We start from the raw sequence: 19,769 nt of genomic DNA, 5'->3' as shown, positions 1-19,769 counted from the left end.
TTGATACCAAGATGGGCTTTTATCATACGAGTTACATTTGTTCATTCCCTACACTGCACACAGACCTAATCCTTGACTATGACAATCATAGCCATATTAAAACATCTCAAGTATAGATATTAACCACAGCTAAATTGAAAGATTACATTACATGGGAAATTCATTTCAAATCCTCAAATAACTATACAGTACTCTATATTTGATTACATGACAAATAATTATCAAGACATGGGAAGATAAAAATATGAAATCCTCAAATTACTTTACATCGGCATCAGGATAAAAATATGCTCAGTAGATTTTTTTCTTTATTGGACAAGTGCTTTACTTGTGAGATGAAGCAGCAGCAGCTGCAGCGGCGGCGGCAGCCGCAGCCTTTCTCTGTTGTCCCATGACACGTTGCATTTCCTCACGCTTCCTCTTGGCACGGATGTGTGTACCGAGCTATAGGAGAAAATCCATGATTAGGACAGGAAAAAGAATTTTGCTTAACCAACATTCTACAAATAACTCAAGTAGGAGTTGAATTTGCTAATTAACCTTACAGGTATAATTTCATAAGAATTTTGCTCTTCTATTAGTTATCCTTATTTCTCAGCACTGTTTAACAGAATGTGCACCATCAATGGCAAGTTATTATAATAGGTCTCGGTTACTAAATTGCAATGTTTGATGACCATAGATAAGTTAGCAATACGTAAGACGTTTACCCTTGACTTAGATGTACAAAATGCATTGCTTCAACTTAATTGAAACAATGACAAAATATATAAAACTCATAGTTCCGGTATCCATGATACAAAGACAACAGCAAACCAAGAACAAGGCAAGTAAAAGAGTAAACGAGATAAATTGTCCAAAGGAAATAAATCCAGAAAGAAAAATCTACGACCTTTACTCTTATGCAATAACCGTTTGGGGACGTTGAACAACGACAGAGTAAGATATGATTTTCACTCAAAAGACAAGGTACTAGAAAATGAGTTAATTCGACCTACATGGCAGCAATGTATGAGAGTATTTATTTACTGGCAACTATCTCTCCGAGCATTACCAGAGTATAAGGATGCTTTATTTGCTGAGTGATATCTGGTCAGGATGGATCCTGACAAATTGCTTCTGAAAATGACACCTTCACTAGTTGACATGTGCCTGATTACTTGCTTGCCGGCCATGTGCATTGTCATCCAAAAGCAGTCTTAAAGGGGAAATACTGTAAGGAAATTTTCAAAAGGGAGGAATTACTGACCGTAGTGTAGTGAAAATGAAAGAATTAACAAATAATAGATATTGTAGCTGGAAAAGTTAATTGACAAGCCTCATCGGGATGAATATGTAGCGAGTGCATTCTTGAAACACCGATTTCTATGAAATGAGCTAAAGGTTTCAAACATGAATGGACCAGTGCTCATGTGCCTCGAGTCATTCATCTGATAGCATTCATATAACGAAAGTCATGTGATATTCATGTTTGGTAAAATGTGTGACCATCACAAGAAGAAAAACTAGCCATTTTTATCCTGAGCAGGTTGTGATCTTGTTTGTGAAATTTTTTTTCTATAATAAATTATTGAGCATATACTTCTTCAAATTTATATCAATCACTTACAGCATAACCATTTCTACCTTTAGAGCTGGAACTCGCAAAACAAATTCACCTAATACAGTAACAACCAATTCTCCAGCAACTTCAGAGAGAGCATTAAACATCTTTGGAGATGAGTAATTTTCAGGTACAAAAAGCTAAAACTCGAAAGAACGAGACAATACCTGGCTACAAATGCAAGCTATTTTATTATAGTTTCTGATCAACTACAAACACGTAACATGTCAAATGTTATTTTTTCTCAAATATAGAAACCCAAAAATCCCAGGATTAGAGTACAGATAACACATACAAATACTGAAACAATGAATCCTTACCCTCTTTTTGAGGAATTTAAGAGCTCGCTTATCCTTTGACACTTTCAACAATTCAATGGTACGTTTTTCGTAAGGAGCAAATCCCATAACTTCTCTGACGATATCTCTGATGAACTTATTATGTTTGGTGTTTTTCTGTAAATAGAGAGAGAAAGCCTTGTATCACTACATATTACAGTACTCAAAAGTACACAAAGGAGTTGATTATCTACAAACTGACAAGTGCAGAAGAAAATATACTGTATATCTACTACTGGCAATATTCCATGTTAAAATTCTTAATCTGTAACTATATATCGCAAACAGTACACTTTACTCACCCCCTTCCTTGAACTTGGCTTGGGTTTCCTTTTGTTTTTTGTGACACGGTGGCCCTTGTTAAGGCCAACGGCCATAGCATATCGAGGCGCCGATTTTTTAGCCATTTTGTCTGTAGAGAAAAAAATTTGTTAGCTTTCCACCACTGTATTTAACAAAAAAATTAGTACCAAATACATAGGATTACATGCAATACTAACAAGTAATAGATAACTGTTATGACTAACCATAAGTAAATCTATAGTAAATAACCCCGCTGTTACTACTGTAATTGGTTCTCACAACACGCACAGTAAGTAGATTTTCAAAGAAGTTCAGAAATAGGCCCCTTTTATGTGACACATATTCCCTATAATAAGCAATCATGACAAAGTACTTACAACCTACTGTCACTTTATAAAGGGAAAACCTTAAAATAAAATAACTTAGTGATATTGACAAAGATCATTAAACCTTAAAACTTTGAATCTCCTCTGCTTGTTGGACAAAAGAATATGGAGATGGAAATGACATGGCTCCTACAAGAGGTCTACTTGCTGTAACACGGCGTAAATGGCAGTGGTTACTCAGTGTCATGTATTAGGCAAGGACTGTAGCCTTTCATCTTTTAATCTCACAAGGAACTGATCTAAAAGTTTGTTGGATGGTGGTCTTCCTCCTCTCATTAGCAATTATCATTTTTAATATTACAGTACTAGCCAAGCTACAACCCTGGTTGGAATAGGAGAACGCTATAAGAAATGGCTCCAACAGGGAAAGTAGCCAGTGAGGAAATGGAATAAGGGAACCGCAAATAAACAAAATACTAATAAAGAATATTTTAAGATCAGTAACGATACTAAAATAAATCAGTCATACACAATTTATAAAAATTGCTTAACAGAACATAGAAATTTTCATATTTGTATTTCTCCCAGCTAGACAAAACAAGTCATTTTGATGGGTACACTCTTGCCGTTTTGCTACGACAAATTTAAGAGGTACTGTAGTTCTACCAACTTGTGCTGGGTGGGAACATTGGTACATACAATTTACTCCTCACTTTACGGTAATCTTGGTTAAGACTTGCAGGGTGGATGACAGTACAGCAGATGACTCGGGGTTATATAGATAGAAAAACTACACTTCAAATTGGTAGTTTATTCCTATGCAAATACAAATAATACCCTCACCAACTATAAACAGTAGTCTTCTTTAGGTGGGAGAAAGTCAAAGGTGACAATGTTAGGGCATCTCTCCAATCTTTGACCCAAAATGAAAATATCAACCACAAGAGTGACTCAAAAGAGGCAAGGTAATGTTAGCCGCAAATGAATTGAAGGTGAGTGTTAAGAGCCTCAATTCAATGAGTTATTGTAAGAACAACCTTTATACAATAATATCCATATACTGTTTCACATATATGTCACAGTTGTATTCTCACCTCCATATGTGGTCATCAGCATAGGTACAGTATTCCCAAAGAAGGGAGGGTCTTTTCAATAGTGGAAGGAACAGTTCATTCTACTCTCAAACGACAAATATAATGAAAATAACTGATGAGACATTAAGTATCCTGTGGGGGCATGGGTTTAAAAAATTTGCAAAGCGTTCACCACCGGACATAAAGAGGTGTCCAAAGATCTGTGAGTATAATCCTTCAAGTGATGGGCAGTGAAGGTTGTATGTCTTTTCCAGACTCAAGCACTGAGAGCCTGTGGTCTACAAGTGATTTTTTTTTACTGCGTACATGTGGGCAGCTAATGTTGCAGCAAAACCACATATGTAATACAAACAAGTTGGGGATGTTAGGACAAAGAGGAAGTCCTTTTTGGAAAAAGGCAGTTAGCCTTTAAAAGGGCCAAGTAACAAGCTGTTAGGCTCATTAGTTACCTCCTTGATGGAGTTTGGGTTTTGGCTATTGATTCTGGTACGAATGAAAATGCCACAGCCTTCTGCCACCTTTAATGTGACATGTAGTTTGCTCTCTCTCTCTTTGATGAAGCTAGAGCTAAGCAGAAAAATGTTCAAGGTAAAGTCTCAGTCTGTGCCCAATAAAGAGTACTTAGTAGGGTGCCAACTTCAGGGTTCTTAGCATCTTTAACACACTCGAGTGTTCGAAACTATTCTTTATTGGGCACAGACTGAGACTTTACCTTGAACATTATTCTGCTTAGCTCTAGCTTCATCAAAGAGAGAGAGAGCAAACTACATGTCACATTTCAGGTGGCAGAAGGCTGAGGCATTTTCATTTGTACCAGAATCAATAGCCAAAACCCAATCTCCATCAATTAATGATAACCGATTTGACTCCTCAATTTCAGCCATCAAGGAGGTAACTAATGAGCCTAACAGCTTGTTACTTGGCCCTTTTAAAGGCCAATTGCCTTTATCCAAAAAGGACTTCCTCCTTGTCCTAACATCCCCAACTTGGTTGTATTACATATGTGGTATTGCTGCAACATTAGCTATCCACAAACACCATTTAGTTGGCACTTGTACTCAGAAAAAAAAAAAAAAAAAAAAAAAAAAAAAAAAAAAAATCACTTGTAGACACAGGCTCTCAGTGCTTGAGTCTGGAAAAGACATACAACCTTCACTGCCCATTACTTGAAGGATTATACTCGTAGATCTTTGGACACCTCTTTATGTCCGGTAGTGAACGCTTGGCAAATTTTTTAAACCCATGCCCCCCCAGGATACTTAATGTCTCATCAGTTATTTTCATTATATTTGTCGTTTGAGAGTAGAATGAACGGTTCCTTCCACTATTGTAAAGACCCTCCCTTCTTTGGGAATACTGTAGGGTGAATGCAGTTTGTAGGGTCAGGGCGATATCTTTCTTATTACTGGCCAAATCGTTTTTCCGTATGGGGAAGATGTTCATTTCTATGATCCGATATTTTTAGGTCATTAGGAAGGTAAGGACACAGCTTGTAAGACAGGTTAGGGGGGGAAGTTTGGGTTAAGTCTTCCATTTTTCTCGCACGTTTCCGACATTCATGTGCCGAGTGATCCATGTATGTAGATTGTTGGGACAAGCATTTACAAATTTAGTTAATTCATTATTTCACTCTGTTGAACTTCCCGTGAAAAACTCGATAGGTGATGATCTTTACTCTATTTTCTGGCGATCGTGATACTGTCCTAGTATGTAGTTTGTTGGGACAAGCATTTAAAAAACTAGTGAATTTAATACATTTCATTCTGCGATCATTCCCTAGAAAAAAAAAAAAAAAAAAAAAAAAAAAAGCCAATTTCGGACATTTTTACTCTATTTTCTGGTGATCGTGATACTGTCCTAGTATGTAGTTTGTTAGGACAAGCATTTAAAAAACTAGTGAATTTAATACATTTCATTCTGCGATCATTCCCTTGAAAAAAAAAAAAGCCAATTTCGGACATTTTTACTCCATTTTCTGGCGGTCCAGGGCCTGTCCCAACAAACTACAAAGGCTCCACTAGAGTATTCGAAACTTCTAATCAAAGCAGAGTTCCCGCGAGGAGAGGTCACTCAAGTCTAAATCTAAGCTCAAGAGTCAGCAATAGTCTTATATTGATATGACAGATTTTCCTAAAATGTAAAGTACAAGATACTGCCCCTAACCACTAGTCCAGCCAGGAGCAAATCTAAAAATAGTTGAGAACCTAATTTTTTATTTCATCCATATTTTATGACTAAGTAGCAACCCAAATCACTCAGCATTAAAAACAAGATGATAAAATTCTGCTTAAATATGGTTCTGTATTAAGTACACAAGCAAACAAGAAAGCAAATACAACTAGGGGTGTATGTACAGTAGTTGGTTGGGGAAAATATGGTTTATCTTTGTCTTAAATACATTATGAAGGTTGTTTTATGAATTACGAAATATGAATTTGTGAGTATTATTAGTTTCAGACAATTGTGGATATCTATTTTTATTTTTACATATATATTTTTGATAGGGTGTCTGTATGATAGCAGCCAGCTGTATGCTACGGCCGGTTAAGAATATGGCAGTATAAGGGGGGGGAGGTTGCAAGTGGGCGTTAGCCACCCTGTTAGGTAAGTTGGAAAGGACATGGCTTGTAGGATAGGTTAGGTGGGGAAGTTTAGGTTAGTTGGTGTTATGTAAAGAACTAGCTGCTGATATACAAAGGCTCCTATGAGATTTATACGTTAGTTACTTCGATCTTCGCAATTTAATAGTCAAGGAAATATTTGCCAATGACTATTGTTCCTAGTTATTTTCCTAAGGATATTTTTCTCCCAATTTTATTTTATTTTTTGTCACTGCATTGTGGATATAAGAGCTTGACAATCCTTTCCATTTTGGTTATATATTATAAATATGGTAAAAATACTGAAGCATAATTTGTTTCGATTCAAGATTGTCAAATTAAACTGCAATTTTGGATTTCATCCGGCCTTCTAAATACTGTACAGTAATGTGTCAGTTGACGTTCATGGATTCGGTTGTCCAGACATGCAGTAGTTGTTGCATCTTATAGGTTAGGTTATAGGATATTTTCATGGACATTACAATGGAACTTCAGAAGTATTAATAGGTTTGTGTGTGTGAACATTCAGCACTACCAAATTGAGTTGTCTAAAGTGAAGTGCCGTGGCAGCACTAGCGCCCCAAAATAATAACCTATGGGGAGTAATACCCCTATTATTGATTAAGGAGTGTTCTTATCCTAGAAGAACTGCTTACCATAGCTAAAGAGCTTTTCTACCCTCACCAAGAGGAAAATTGCCACTGAACAATTACAGTGCAATAGTTAACCCCTTGGATGAAGAATTGTTTGGTAATCTCAGTGTTGATAGGTGTATGAGGACAGAGAAGAATCTGTAAAGAATAGGCCAGACTATTCAGTGTTTGTGTAGGTAAACGGAGAGTGAACCGTAAATAGGGAGAAGGAGCCAATTTAGTACCGTTTGGCCAGTCAAAGACCCCATAACTCTCTACCAATAATATCTCAATGGGTGGCTGGTGCCCAAGCCAACCTATTACATGTTCCACTTCCCAGAACATAGGAGCAATGAGATAATGTTTAATTGCCAGAAAAGCGAGCTATGCCACTGCAAATATCAATAAATCATTAGCTCAATTAGCCCATTGAAAATAGAATGGAAAATAATGATTTCTATCATCGGAGGGGTTATAAGAGAAGCGGTAATCCTATTGATGGAGGGTGAGTCTATGCGCAGGTGGGAGGAGTTTAAGCGCAGGTCAAAGGTTGCTAAGTACAAACAAACGAACGAGAGCGACTACAGCCGACCAGTAGAATGTCAACAAATAAATGAAAAACACTGCTAATGTTAGCATGTTACGCTAACATTGCTAATAGCAGCTCAATATTACCGTATGTTTTAATCGGTTTATTATACATCCAAGAAGGTAATGTATAAAGAAACGGCGTGTTTTACCATTATGTACCATTTTCCCCACCCCAAACCCTGAGTTCCCACTGGGGGTCCCCCATTATCATTGGATAGATATATTTGTCAGAAACTTTATTTGCGACAGGAACGAGTGTCATTTTCAAAGAGCGGATATTTTTTCTATAGTAAAAAGGAGGGTATTATTGTAATGTATTAAAGGGCAATGTAACCAAGGAAAAAACTTTTTTCTGAAGAAAAAATTCCGCTCTCTTCGAAAAAGACTCCAGGAACACTTATTTTCCTTGGGATTATTTTGCTAATAAATATTAACATTCATTCTTATTACTGGACCATTCTTCCCAAATACAGTATACAAAAGTTACGCAACGAGCCTTTGTATATCAGTAGCCAGTTCCTCACACGTTTATTAAAAATGGACATCAACTAACCTAACCTTTCCCCCTAACCTAACCTACAAGCCGTGTCCTTACCTTACGGGGGATCTAACGAACCCCCTTTTCACTGTCGTATTCTAAGTTGGCCATAATAATACATACAGAAGGCCGCTTTCATATGTACACCCCAAAAATTACCTTTAAATACACCAGGAACACATTTTCATTGGTATTCTTTTGCTAGTAAATATTAAATCATTGATACTGACCCGTCCTAAATGATTATGTATATTCATTCCCTCACAGGTCATAGCTTATGTATTTCAATGTAAAGATTGATTGACCAACAATTTGATGTCTAAAAACACACTGAAATTCTAACGTGAGGCTATAGCAGATAGACTGTTACCTACCCACATTCTAGCAGTCTAAGTTTGCCACTGTATTATAAAGGAGATTTACACATTAAAACTAAACCGTAGTCATTACCGTAATTAATTACCAAAGCCAGTATAGGGAGTTAGAACAACCCAAACATGCAAGATTCTTTCATGGGCTGATCTCCAAAACGAAATCCAGTTGCCGGTGTACTAAATGGACCGTTACTTCAGTAACCCAATAAAATAATAAATCAACGTTATAAATTTACATAAAACGTGTTATTTTTAGGTAAATTAGGGGACCAAATCGCTTCACTTATAAATTCAAACAACCTATGACTCGATAATAGCAGACTCGTGGAACATAACATGCCATGACTTTACATGTGTTCGTAACTCATCATCTCAAATTGAATCTCCTTGACTTAATATCGATTAAATTTACTTCAGCTATCAAGGGACAACGTCACACCATAACAGAAAAATACACAATTCCCCTTCACAATCTAAAATTAATGGTAAAATTAAACGAAAACTGTAAAAGAAATTTCAGACTCACACACCAACACTAACCTCGCGTGGAAAGGAAACAAATGAACGTCGATGAGTACAAAACGACATTTGATATACGGTGTTATTTGGCTTCCCTTATTGAACACATCGTTTGTTACGTAAATTAATACACAAAAATAATAAAATATATCATAATCATTCATCTAAATAAGAAGCTTCACAATATCTTACTATTTTAAGCTTTGTCTTGAATATGTTGATCGTGCATGCGTGTCATATAACAACAGAGATGAGCCATGCCATATGACGTCACTAATATATGGCCCGACAACATGGTTCCAACAAAACGGTAGATAAATAAGAAAACTCTCAACTTTGTAAGTTTAAATTGTCTATGTGTTTTGTTGTCTGTCTTTGTAAATTAACGAACAAATTAGTCCTACGTTGAAATGTTTCGCATAAGACATTTTTTTTACAATGCATGTACTTGTTTACTTACTTGTTTTGGGTTTAAATCCAACCCTCCACTGAAGTCGAGTGAACTACTTCTCGGGCGGGTCCATATTAATCATCTAACGAAACATTTTCATTATAACTTATACAATTCTTTGATTGTAGTATCTTCCAAATCATATGATCTTGTGAAAAGTAATGTCTTTAGTTTCTTCTTAAATTCAATTGCTCCCTTTAGGTCCTTCATTTCAGTTGGCAGTTTATTATAGTGTACTTACTTTTACTTTTAGGGGTTTATTTCTCGCCCTCCATCAGACACTAAGAGTCTGTTCAGGCGAGCCTTGATGTGTGAAAATAATTTCTTTCCAGTTAATATTTTGCTCTGTATCTTTTCAGTTATTCGCTAGCATTTGTATTCAGGCTTAATAGTTTTTAGATAACTATCATAACACTTTCCAAAGAGATAAGTCTTCAGGTTTTTCTTGAAAGCTGCCACATTTTTGCTATTCTTGACATCAAGTGGAAGGACGTTGAAGAGTCTCGGTGCAGCATAACAAAAAGTTCTTCCTCCTATTGCATGATTCACACTAATTTCGAATAGTCTATATAGATCATCAGCATGTCTAACTCTTATAGCAGCGCTAGTAGCTTGAGGGTAGGGGCCCAAGCAATCACGAAGACATTTAGGCTTATCACTTGTGAATACTTTGTGAGTCAACAAACAAATTTTAAATTCAATTCTACATACTTATACTGAGTTTGACAAATATAATATTTTACAATCTTACTAAAGCCATTTGTCATATACAGATGTGAGGAAGCTCATTTATCAAATATGAAAGCCACTTTGCCATTACATTTAAAGAAAACAAGAACGAAAGAATAAATATCTTCTGTTCTCTTGATATTAAGATGGGTTCAAGAACTTAGTTACATAATCTAATAGGTATATTGAGGTACACCATAACTAAGATGGCTTTAAACTATTCATAGACAGTCCTGTGTACACAAGATTGGTTGATCTTAAAATGTAAAAATCTGCATCTATCACTTCCAGCAGTAATAAATTAATTAATGATGAAATCTATTTTCATTATAAGTTTAGCTTTAATACACAGACGTTGCTGCTCAAGCAGTAGGAGGTTAATGGTATTACATAGCTCACTCCTTAATGTTTTTTACCTCTATTTAGTATATCTTGCAACTTTATAAATTGTATAGTGAGTTAATTATAACATATCGAAGAATTTTATGTCTACAAGGGTGATTAAAGACAATTCTTTGTCCCATTCTTTTGTTTAGTAGTAGACAGTCATAATGACTTAAAGCTGAGAGGAAAAAGAAGGCATCACTGACATGACGTCATAATCGTTAAATTATTTTGAGGCTCTCTTCTTAGTTGCCATTTGGAACATCAATGAGGGTCTTTTGATCTGACGGTGGTGGTTTATATATTTTTTTTTCAAATGGACTTTCTGCCATGCCTAAATTTGATTACATACCACCTAGCTTTCTTATAGCTAACTGTACGTCCCAATTAGATAATAGATATATATTACATATTTGTAAGTTGATTTTCGCTATGAAAGGATTGATGAGACGTCGAGTAAATCATGGTATTAATCCGTTTCTCATAAGCTAATAGACACAAACATGCACATACGTGTGTGTAAATATATATATATATATATATATATATATATATATATATATATATATATATATATATATATATATATATATATATATATATATATATATATATATATATATATATATATAACGATATTTTTAAATTCATACCCGACACCCGGATTAGCACTCACGCTTTGGTATTTATATCTTAACAGACAGCTGCTGCCGACATATGCTTTAAAATATATTTATACATCTGACTTCCTTACGATTTCAAAGAAGAAATATTCATATCTACATAAGTATTCTATTTCTCTTGATTTTATTGAGTCTGAAATTTGAAACACCTTTTTTATGCTTCATCATTGACACGGACATGTGAATTTTCACTAGACTGATCAGCAGATATCTTCAAATTTATGAATATACAGTAGGCATAACAGCTAATTGATGGAGTACACTCAAAGACACATCTTGTGTGTGTGTGTGTGAAGATTATTGTGGTAGTGTACGAGTAGTTGCTAGACATATGGGCTTGAAGTTACACAACTTAAGATCAACGGTATAACATTATAGATATTATTAATCTACAAAGATTTTATGTTATATTAAATATAATGGCCTACAGTATAGGCTACCAGAGAGAGAGAGAGAGAGAGAGAGAGAGAGAGAGAGAGAGAGAGAGAGAGAGAGAGAGAGATATTCTGTAAATAATAGTTATGCAAGTTAACGGATTAAAACTGATCTGAATTCGTGTGTTTTTATTCATTTACTCTTAAAATAAAAAAGTAAGAATAGAATGATAAAATCAAATGCAAAACAGTATTTATTGCTTATATAAGTTATTTGATGGTCATCATTTCTGAAGAAAGATGTCGACGTATGGAATTAGCATAATAATAGCGAAAACGTTTTTAGTGCAAGTGTTACAATATGATTGGTCAGTTAATGTTCGTATATATTTGATGATAAGATACATAAAGAATTCGCCAGCGAAACCACAGATAACTTTTCTCTACACCATTAATCTTTAATAAATCTAAACTGCTTTGAAAGGTAAATTTTAAACTAGTAAACTACGATAGCTTTATTTTGAACCATTTATAGAAGAGCTTTCTGTGTATTGCAGACATATTACTCAAATACAAGTGATGAACCCCCTTTTAGATCGATGCTTTGCTGTAAGCTACGTATACTACGTATCATATTATATGAGAATAGATCTCTTAACAACTTGACATTCACGATGAAAAAAAAAAAAATCACAGACATTCACACAAACGAGTAGCGTACAAGAAGGTACTTAAGTGAAATGTATTTATTTTAAGTTGTGTCAGTTATTAATCTTAGTTCCTTTGTTACGAAAAAGAAAGTGGAAATGTTCTTCCTTCATTTGTTGCGCATAATGATGGAATTGTCGTCCTTTGCCAAGGTCGTGGTACGTACGTGGACCACCAATACCTGAGCGCTACTTGTACACACACAGACCCCTCCCCACATTCTCTCTCTCTCTCTCTCTCTCTCTCTCTCTCTCTCTCTCTCTCTCTCTCTCTCTCTCTCTCTCTTTATATATATATATATATATATATATATATATATATATATATATATATATATATATATATATATATATATATATATATATATATGGATAAATATCAACACAACATCGATGTTGTGTTGATATTTATCCATATTAACTCATTAGGGGTAATTTGAATGAATTACTACCAATTGTGTCACGTGGTGGCCCGGGGAATTGGGTAAAACTCGCTGGTAAGAGACTGATGTCTCGCCAGGTAAATCCTCGGACAGCTGTTAGCGTCAGGTTCCAATTCTTTTTATGGGCTCTCGTGACATGGTTGGTTTCGACCTGGCCTTTCATTAGAAGGGGCTAGCGTTCGATCCCAAGTATGAGGTAGAAATTTATTTCTATATATATATATATATATATATATATATATATATATATATATATATATATATATATAGAACTTGGCGATTTCATGCTAATATCATATTCCGACATTTTTCAGTCTATACTAATTTAAAATCACCATCCTGAGACTGACGTTGTTGGTGTTGAAAAAAACAGGTATTCTAACGAGTGTTAAAATGTCTGCTGTAGCCTCTAATTGCTATGTGAGATTTATCTAAGTAAAAGATATATATCATAGGAAGAAGTAATTGAAAAAGGGAGACTTTTCCACACCGTAACCTAGAGATTCTATTCCTGCTGGGGCCAAATAATTGTGGAATGATCATCTTCATAAAATAGAGTCGGTTGGAAGTCATGTTTCCTGTTTGACAAAATGATTTATCCAATTTTCTAATGTTCCTTTATGTGTTATCTATTTATCTTTTATCTTATCTCTAATTTCCATTCTATTTATCTTAGGCCTATGTTTTATGTTTAATTTGTTTCTTTCTCTTTGGTGGGCTTTTTGTACTCTGATTTTTCCAAAATGTAGTGTGTATTGACTAATAATAATAATAATAATAATAATAATAATAATAATAATAATAATAATAATAATAATAATAATAATAATAACAACGGTCGTTATGGAAAGTTGTTGCAATGGGAGAAAACCAATAGTTGATCTCCCTACACATATTGAGGCAGTTATTATTGCAATTTTCATGACTCATATTTAGATGAATAGTGAAAAGTGCAATATTGTGAATATATGTTAATTACAAATTTTATTTATGTAAATATATTATGATGTATATACAATATTATAAATTGTAAATGTATATTTCTTAATAAGAGAAAAAAGCATTTCCACTATTATACAGTCTTACAATTTATCATGATGTATATACATCATAATATACTTCCACGATGAATTTTTAAATTGACATATATTCACAATACCAACTTTTACTGTTCATCTAAATGTTTTTTTCTTTTAATGCGAAATATATTAATTAATTTTGCAAAGAAATGGGAAAATATTATGCATCTAATGTACTTTTGAAAAGATAACAGGAAATTGTTAACAGCTTTTTTTTTTAGTGCGCTAACTGATTGGTGCGATGTAAAAATTAAAGCATAGGCCTAAAACAGATTTTGAAATTAGATTTAAAGCTAACTCAATTAAGTACAAGAATACAGTTGTAGCCTACGTGTTACTATATTGATTACTGATAATATTAGGCTATTAAAGTAGGGATACAAAAAGCAAAAAAAAAAAAGACAATATGACAATATTCATAAAAACAAGAATAAGAAATAGTTGTAGCTATATTGGTTAAGTCTAACGGGAGCAAATGCCAAAATATTGTTACTGAAATATCTGAAGCATCTAATTTTTATATTTAATCTGTAATATTTTTATGCCTTGCTTATTGTACACATTTTCCAATAAAATAAAATAAAAAATTGCTGTATATGAAAAAAAAGAAAAGCATAAAGTTAAGACGGACATGCAACAGTATTCGGTACACGACTGTCTCGTGTTCGATTCCAACCGCCCACTTGAGTTCTCAGAAATTGCTCCAGGTCATATTTCTTTTTCTTTTTTCAAGCAGCGCCGGGAAATTTGCTATTTAAAACTAAGATAATTATCGCAAACAAGCGACGATTCAATGTTGAAATGGGAAACTACGTTAAAACTACGTAATACGAGCAAACTAATACTTAAGTATAGGATAGCTGGGACTAGGAACAAAATGAAAACAAAAAAATAGGTGTGGCAATGCGGGACCTGTGTTTTCTAGTTTAGATGATTACTTCCATGAGTCACAAAACCACGGATAGGATACATTTAGGTAGTTAGGTTTACCGGTTTTAAAAAATAATTTAGTTTATTATTTGTATGTAGGATGTAGGATATCATACCTTGGGACAGGAACTCAACGGAAAGTGGTTACTCCCTTGAGCAACGTATACGTTCAACAACAGATCGAAACGGATTGATATTATCGTGCACGGGACATCACTGCGTCATGTATAGACGAACAAGTATGTTTCCTGCGTTTTTTCCCTTCCTCGTTTAGTATTTTGTAGCGATTGCTAATGACTCTCTCTCTCTCTCTCTCTCTCTCTCTCTCTCTCTCTCTCTCTCTCTCTCTCTCTCTCTCTCTCAAGGGAGCAAATTTAAGGTGGATATTTTCTTAAGCCTATTTTCTTATTCTGTTCCTACCTGTGTGCTGTTATAATGTTTCCATACAACTTCAGAATATCTGTAGTGATGACCATGTTGAGTGACTAATTTATATTGTCAAATTAATATTACGTCATTAATTTCGCTTCATATGTCAGCTGCAAATATTGCTCCAGCTGCGCATACCAATTTCTTTGTTTTATTTTACTCTCGATTATATTTTGCATGAATGCGCATTCATTCTAATTGTGTGTTATACGACATGGTTCGCATTAAATTCTAAATTCACTCCTAAAATATATTTTAAAATTCGCCCCAAAAAAAATTTTTAATCGCCTTTTTTCTAGTTTTTTTTTCAGTCATCTTTATCTTGTTAAATTATATAATGCAAAATTATATCATGGACGCCAACATTTTTCTAATCAATTTGTAATTGGGATCTGGTACCTTCATAAGGTAATGCCCTCAGCAGATGAGTTAAGTATGATCTCCTTTATTAAAAGTAGAATATTCAAGACATGATTTATATTGTTCAAGAGACTAGAGAATAAATGTCTTTTACATTTTACAAAATAATATGTTAATTTGGATAAAAATGAGTAAATTAGTGTGAAAAATTCCTTATTGATAATTGAAGTTTAAAATATATAAATTATAGTAATCTTGATTTATTGCATTATCAGCTAATCTTTATGTTATGTAAATATTAATATGACTAATGTTAGTATATGCTAATGATGAATTATAAACCACATCAGGAAAACCAATATCAAAATATAAATTATATGTTTATATAAATATGTATTTGTAAAAATGAACTCGTAAACTGTATATTTTCTTAATAAAGGTAAAAAAAAAAAAATTGTGTAGAAAAAAAATCACGCTCATATGAATTCAGAAGTAATTTCATTTATGCACGGGTTTAGCAAAGGTCTGGTACGAGTTTGCAGTCTTACTGTAGATATACGTCTGTAACCATGGAGATGCATTTGTACCGAACACCACAAAATATTACTTCCTTCCTGTCTTCAAGGTTTGGCGGTTTCCTATTACATCAGTCATGCAATAATCTCTCTCTCTCTCTCTCTCTCTCTCTCTCTCTCTCTCTCTCTCTCTCTCTCTCTCTCTCAAAGGAGTGAAAGGAGCTGAAGAATATTCTAGAACATGTGAAGGTAGGCCTAGTGTAGATGGATGAAAAAATAAACGAAAAGGACGGCATTCTTAGATTATGAAGAGTTGAGAACGTCACTGTCTAGCAATTTCTGAGTCGGGAGTTCTGGCAGCGCTATAGCCTGATAGTTTCTAGTAATGTCTTCAACCTCAACGAACGTGAACACTGAGGATTGGGGAGTTTGGGAAGTCAGTGTCTGGCCCTCCTTGGTTTTAGCTTGGGTGGAGAGGGTTTTACTGATCACATTTATGTAATAGGATCTGTCTCCAGGTCATTCATTGCCCGACCTTTAAATGAAATTACATATAGCCGAAGCAGAATCTGTCTTTTTTAGCATATACTTTAAAAAAAAATCTCTAAAATCATATCTATTCTATGACTCCTATCGCGTGTTTTTATGATATATTCTTTCCTTAAGAATGTATAGGCCTATCTTTTATGTCTACAATAATATCAATAGTAACAGTAAATAATAGTAAATGAAAACAATTGTACAATAAAAACATGAAAAGATGGAATAAAGGGGAAATTATATGAATAAATGGATATGCAATTGATTTGAGTACGCGATATTTTTTTTTTTTTATTTATGAAAAAAAAAAAGGCAGAGGATAACAGGTTGGACGATTTATGACAATGAAAGGCAGAGACGCAGGACGATTAATTATATTTCTTAGTCCCTTCGCTCGGTGTCATGGATACCGAACATATACACAAATGATTAACTCCAAGGCTTTGACGAGTTGATGGTTGCTTTAGACTCAGATTCTTTTAATAGTATCATAGTGTTTAACGATGAAATTATTGAACAATGAGCGTAGCTTGAACTCACTGATTTATTGATCACCCATTATTATAATTATTATTATTATTATTATTATTATTATTATTATTATTATTATTATTATTATTATTATTATTATTATTATTATTAGCTAAGCCACAGCCCTAGTTGGAAAAGCAGGATCCATAGCCCTAGGGGCACCAACAGGGAACAGTAGGGTATTAGCCCAATAAGGAAACGAATAGAAATGAATAAACTATATTGGAAAATTAATGATTACAGAATATAACATATCTTAAGATCTGAAACAACCTTAAAATGGATCTGGCATATATAAACGTTTAAACAGATGTGCCATATTTAAACAATAAAATAGATATGTCATAATGTATAAACCATGAATACAGTATCATGTCAACCTGATCAACACGAATCCATTCGCTGCAAGTTTGAACTTCCGAAGTTCCACCAATTCAACTGCCGGATTAGGAGGGTCATTCTACTGTCTGCTATTATTATTATTATTATTATTATTATTATTATTATTATTATTATTATTATTATTATTATTATTATTTGTTTTTTTCATTGGTTTGATGTCGACTACCCCCCAAAATTGGGGCAAGTGCCTTGGTATATATCTATGTATTACTTGCTAAGCTACAACCCCTGTTGGAAAAGCAGGATGCTATAAGCCCAGGGGCTCCAACAGGGAAAATAGCCCAATGAGGAAAGGAAAAAAAAACATTTTAAGAACAGTAACATTAAAATACATATTTCCTATACAGTATAAACCATAAAAACTTTAACAAGAGGAAGAGAAATAAGATAGAATAGTGTGCCCGAGTGTACCCTCAAGCAAGAGAACTCTAACCCAAGACAGTGGAAGACCATGGTACAGAGGCGATGGCACTACCCAAAACAAGAGAACAATTATTTGATTTTGGAGTGTCCTTCTCCTAGAAGAGCTGCTTAATTTTGCTAGAGTCTCTTCTATCCTTACCAAGAGGAAAGTAGCCACTGAATAATTACAGTGCAATAGTTAACCCCTTGAGGGAAGAAAATTTGTTTGGTAATCTCAGTGTTGTCAGGTGTATGAGGACAGGGGAGTACATGTAAAGAATAGGCCAGAGTATTCGGTGTATATGTGGGCAAAGGGAAAATAAACAGGAACCAGAGAGAAGGATCCAATGTAGTACTGTCTGACCAGTCAAAGGACCCCATAACTCTCTAGCTGTAGTATCTCAACGAGTGGCTTGTGCCCTGGCCAACTTGCTACCTATTGAGGGTGGAATAAAGCTATAATATTGTATAAAATTAAGTCTTATGAAGGAGAAGGCAAGACTTAAGCTACCATAACCTATGATTTTTTTTTTTGTTTTTTTTTGTGAACATAAACAAACCCTACTGTTAAATGATACTTATGCACTCATCTATTTTTTTTTTTTTTTTACTTTTGTTAGTCCTCACCCATATTCAATGTGAAGAAAAATTAGACACAGTTAAGAAAGCCCAAAGCTTAGCATAAAGTTACTAGCTTGGGTGGAGAGGAGGCATGGGTGCTGATCATATGATATATGGTCAGTCTCTAGGGCATTGTCCTGCTTGATAGGGCAATGTCACTGTTCCTTGCCTCTGCCACTCATGAGGGGACTTAAAACCTTTACACACATAATTTATCTTGTGAATATAAAGATGTCCTACTGTTACAGGATAAGCCTCTTCATTATATACCCATCTTTTTTTTTTTATTTCTTTTCTCATTTTCCTTTTGTTTGTCTTCACCCATATTCAATATGAAGAAAAGTTAGATGAAGGCAATAAAAAAAAGGCTAAAGGTTAGCTTAAAGTTGTTTATCTACATTTTATTGTAGGTTTGCTGGTTATGAGAATTGGTAAAGGCGGAAGGAAAAGAGAGTTCCTAATCGGTCATTCACAACTGAAGAAAGAGGACTGAAAGAAATGACGTGGTTTAAACACTAAGATTATCAAGGAAAGGAAGGTGCACTAAAATAGGTAAAAGTTATATTAAGCGTAAAATATTACAAAATAAGATGACAGGTATGAGTGTAGAGAGAGCTAAATATTCCACCGGAAATAGTAGCCTCTTTAGGTGTCAAAATCTAACGTTTCCGGAGGACATAACTCACCCCTCCAAACAAATCTTTATATTAAAATACACACATTATATATATATATATATATATATATATATATATATATATATATATATATATATATATATATATATATATATATATATATGTATATATATATTCATCAGCTGTTATTAGTTCACTGCAGAACAAAGGCCTCAGACGTGTCCTTCCATTTGCATCTGTTCAGGGTCTTTCTATGCCAGTCCACACCCGCATACTTTCTTAGGTGTGTGTGTGTGTGTGTGTGTGTGGCTTTAGTTCATATTCATATTCAAATGAATCTATTAGAAATGATTAAGAGTGATAGACCAGATCATTAATGGCTCAAGTATGCTACCAAGCGAAAAGACAAAACTTTGAAATAAACTAAAATATGTGAGGCTTGGAAGAAAGAAATTATCAGATAGTGACAGGGACACCCAATTAACGTTAGACGGCCATTAGATCCGTAGACAGTAGAATAAAGACATCTCATTTCTGATGATAAGAACAGATAAGGCCGTTGATGATAATATTCACCTCGATTTCAGAGTCATGGTGCAAATTGATACACTTTGATAATAGACTGATAAGTTG

General features: G+C 34.2%; 1 protein-coding gene across 2 annotated transcripts; it reads right to left on the bottom strand.

Annotated features, from left to right (window-relative positions):
• Positions 1-295: 295 nt before the first annotated feature.
• RpL36 (ribosomal protein L36) lies at positions 296-8,968 on the bottom strand. Of its 2 annotated transcripts, none has more exons than XM_068374296.1 (4): positions 8,930-8,968; positions 2,244-2,353; positions 1,924-2,058; positions 296-444 (listed from the first exon to the last, which is right to left on the bottom strand). In XM_068374296.1, exons 2-4 carry the CDS (start codon positions 2,346-2,348, stop codon positions 325-327), a joined length of 360 nt encoding a protein of 119 aa, XP_068230397.1. In that variant the 5' UTR covers positions 2,349-2,353; positions 8,930-8,968; the 3' UTR covers positions 296-324. The 2 variants fall into 2 exon arrangements, with proteins under 2 accessions (XP_068230397.1, XP_068230396.1); XM_068374295.1 differs by having other exon boundaries at positions 8,926-8,958.
• Positions 8,969-19,769: the final 10,801 nt, after the last annotated feature.

Source organism: Palaemon carinicauda, chromosome 5 (assembly GCF_036898095.1).
Source record: "Palaemon carinicauda isolate YSFRI2023 chromosome 5, ASM3689809v2, whole genome shotgun sequence".
In the NCBI taxonomy this organism is placed as follows: domain Eukaryota; kingdom Metazoa; phylum Arthropoda; class Malacostraca; order Decapoda; family Palaemonidae; genus Palaemon; species Palaemon carinicauda.
Note: the sequence above shows the minus strand (reverse complement) of the source record. Positions and strands in the feature narration are given on the sequence as shown.

Bases quoted from the DNA above. Each gene is read 5' to 3' on its own strand.
- RpL36 (XM_068374296.1), bottom strand. From the start codon at position 2,348: ATGGCTAAAAAATCGGCGCCTCGATATGCTATGGCCGTTGGCCTTAAC. The intron at 2,059-2,243 runs GTGAGTAAAGTG...CTCTATTTACAG, and splicing joins AGCCAAGTTCAAGGAAGGGG to AAAAACACCAAACATAATAA. The intron at 445-1,923 runs GTAAGGATTCAT...TTTCTCCTATAG, and splicing joins TTAAATTCCTCAAAAAGAGG to CTCGGTACACACATCCGTGC.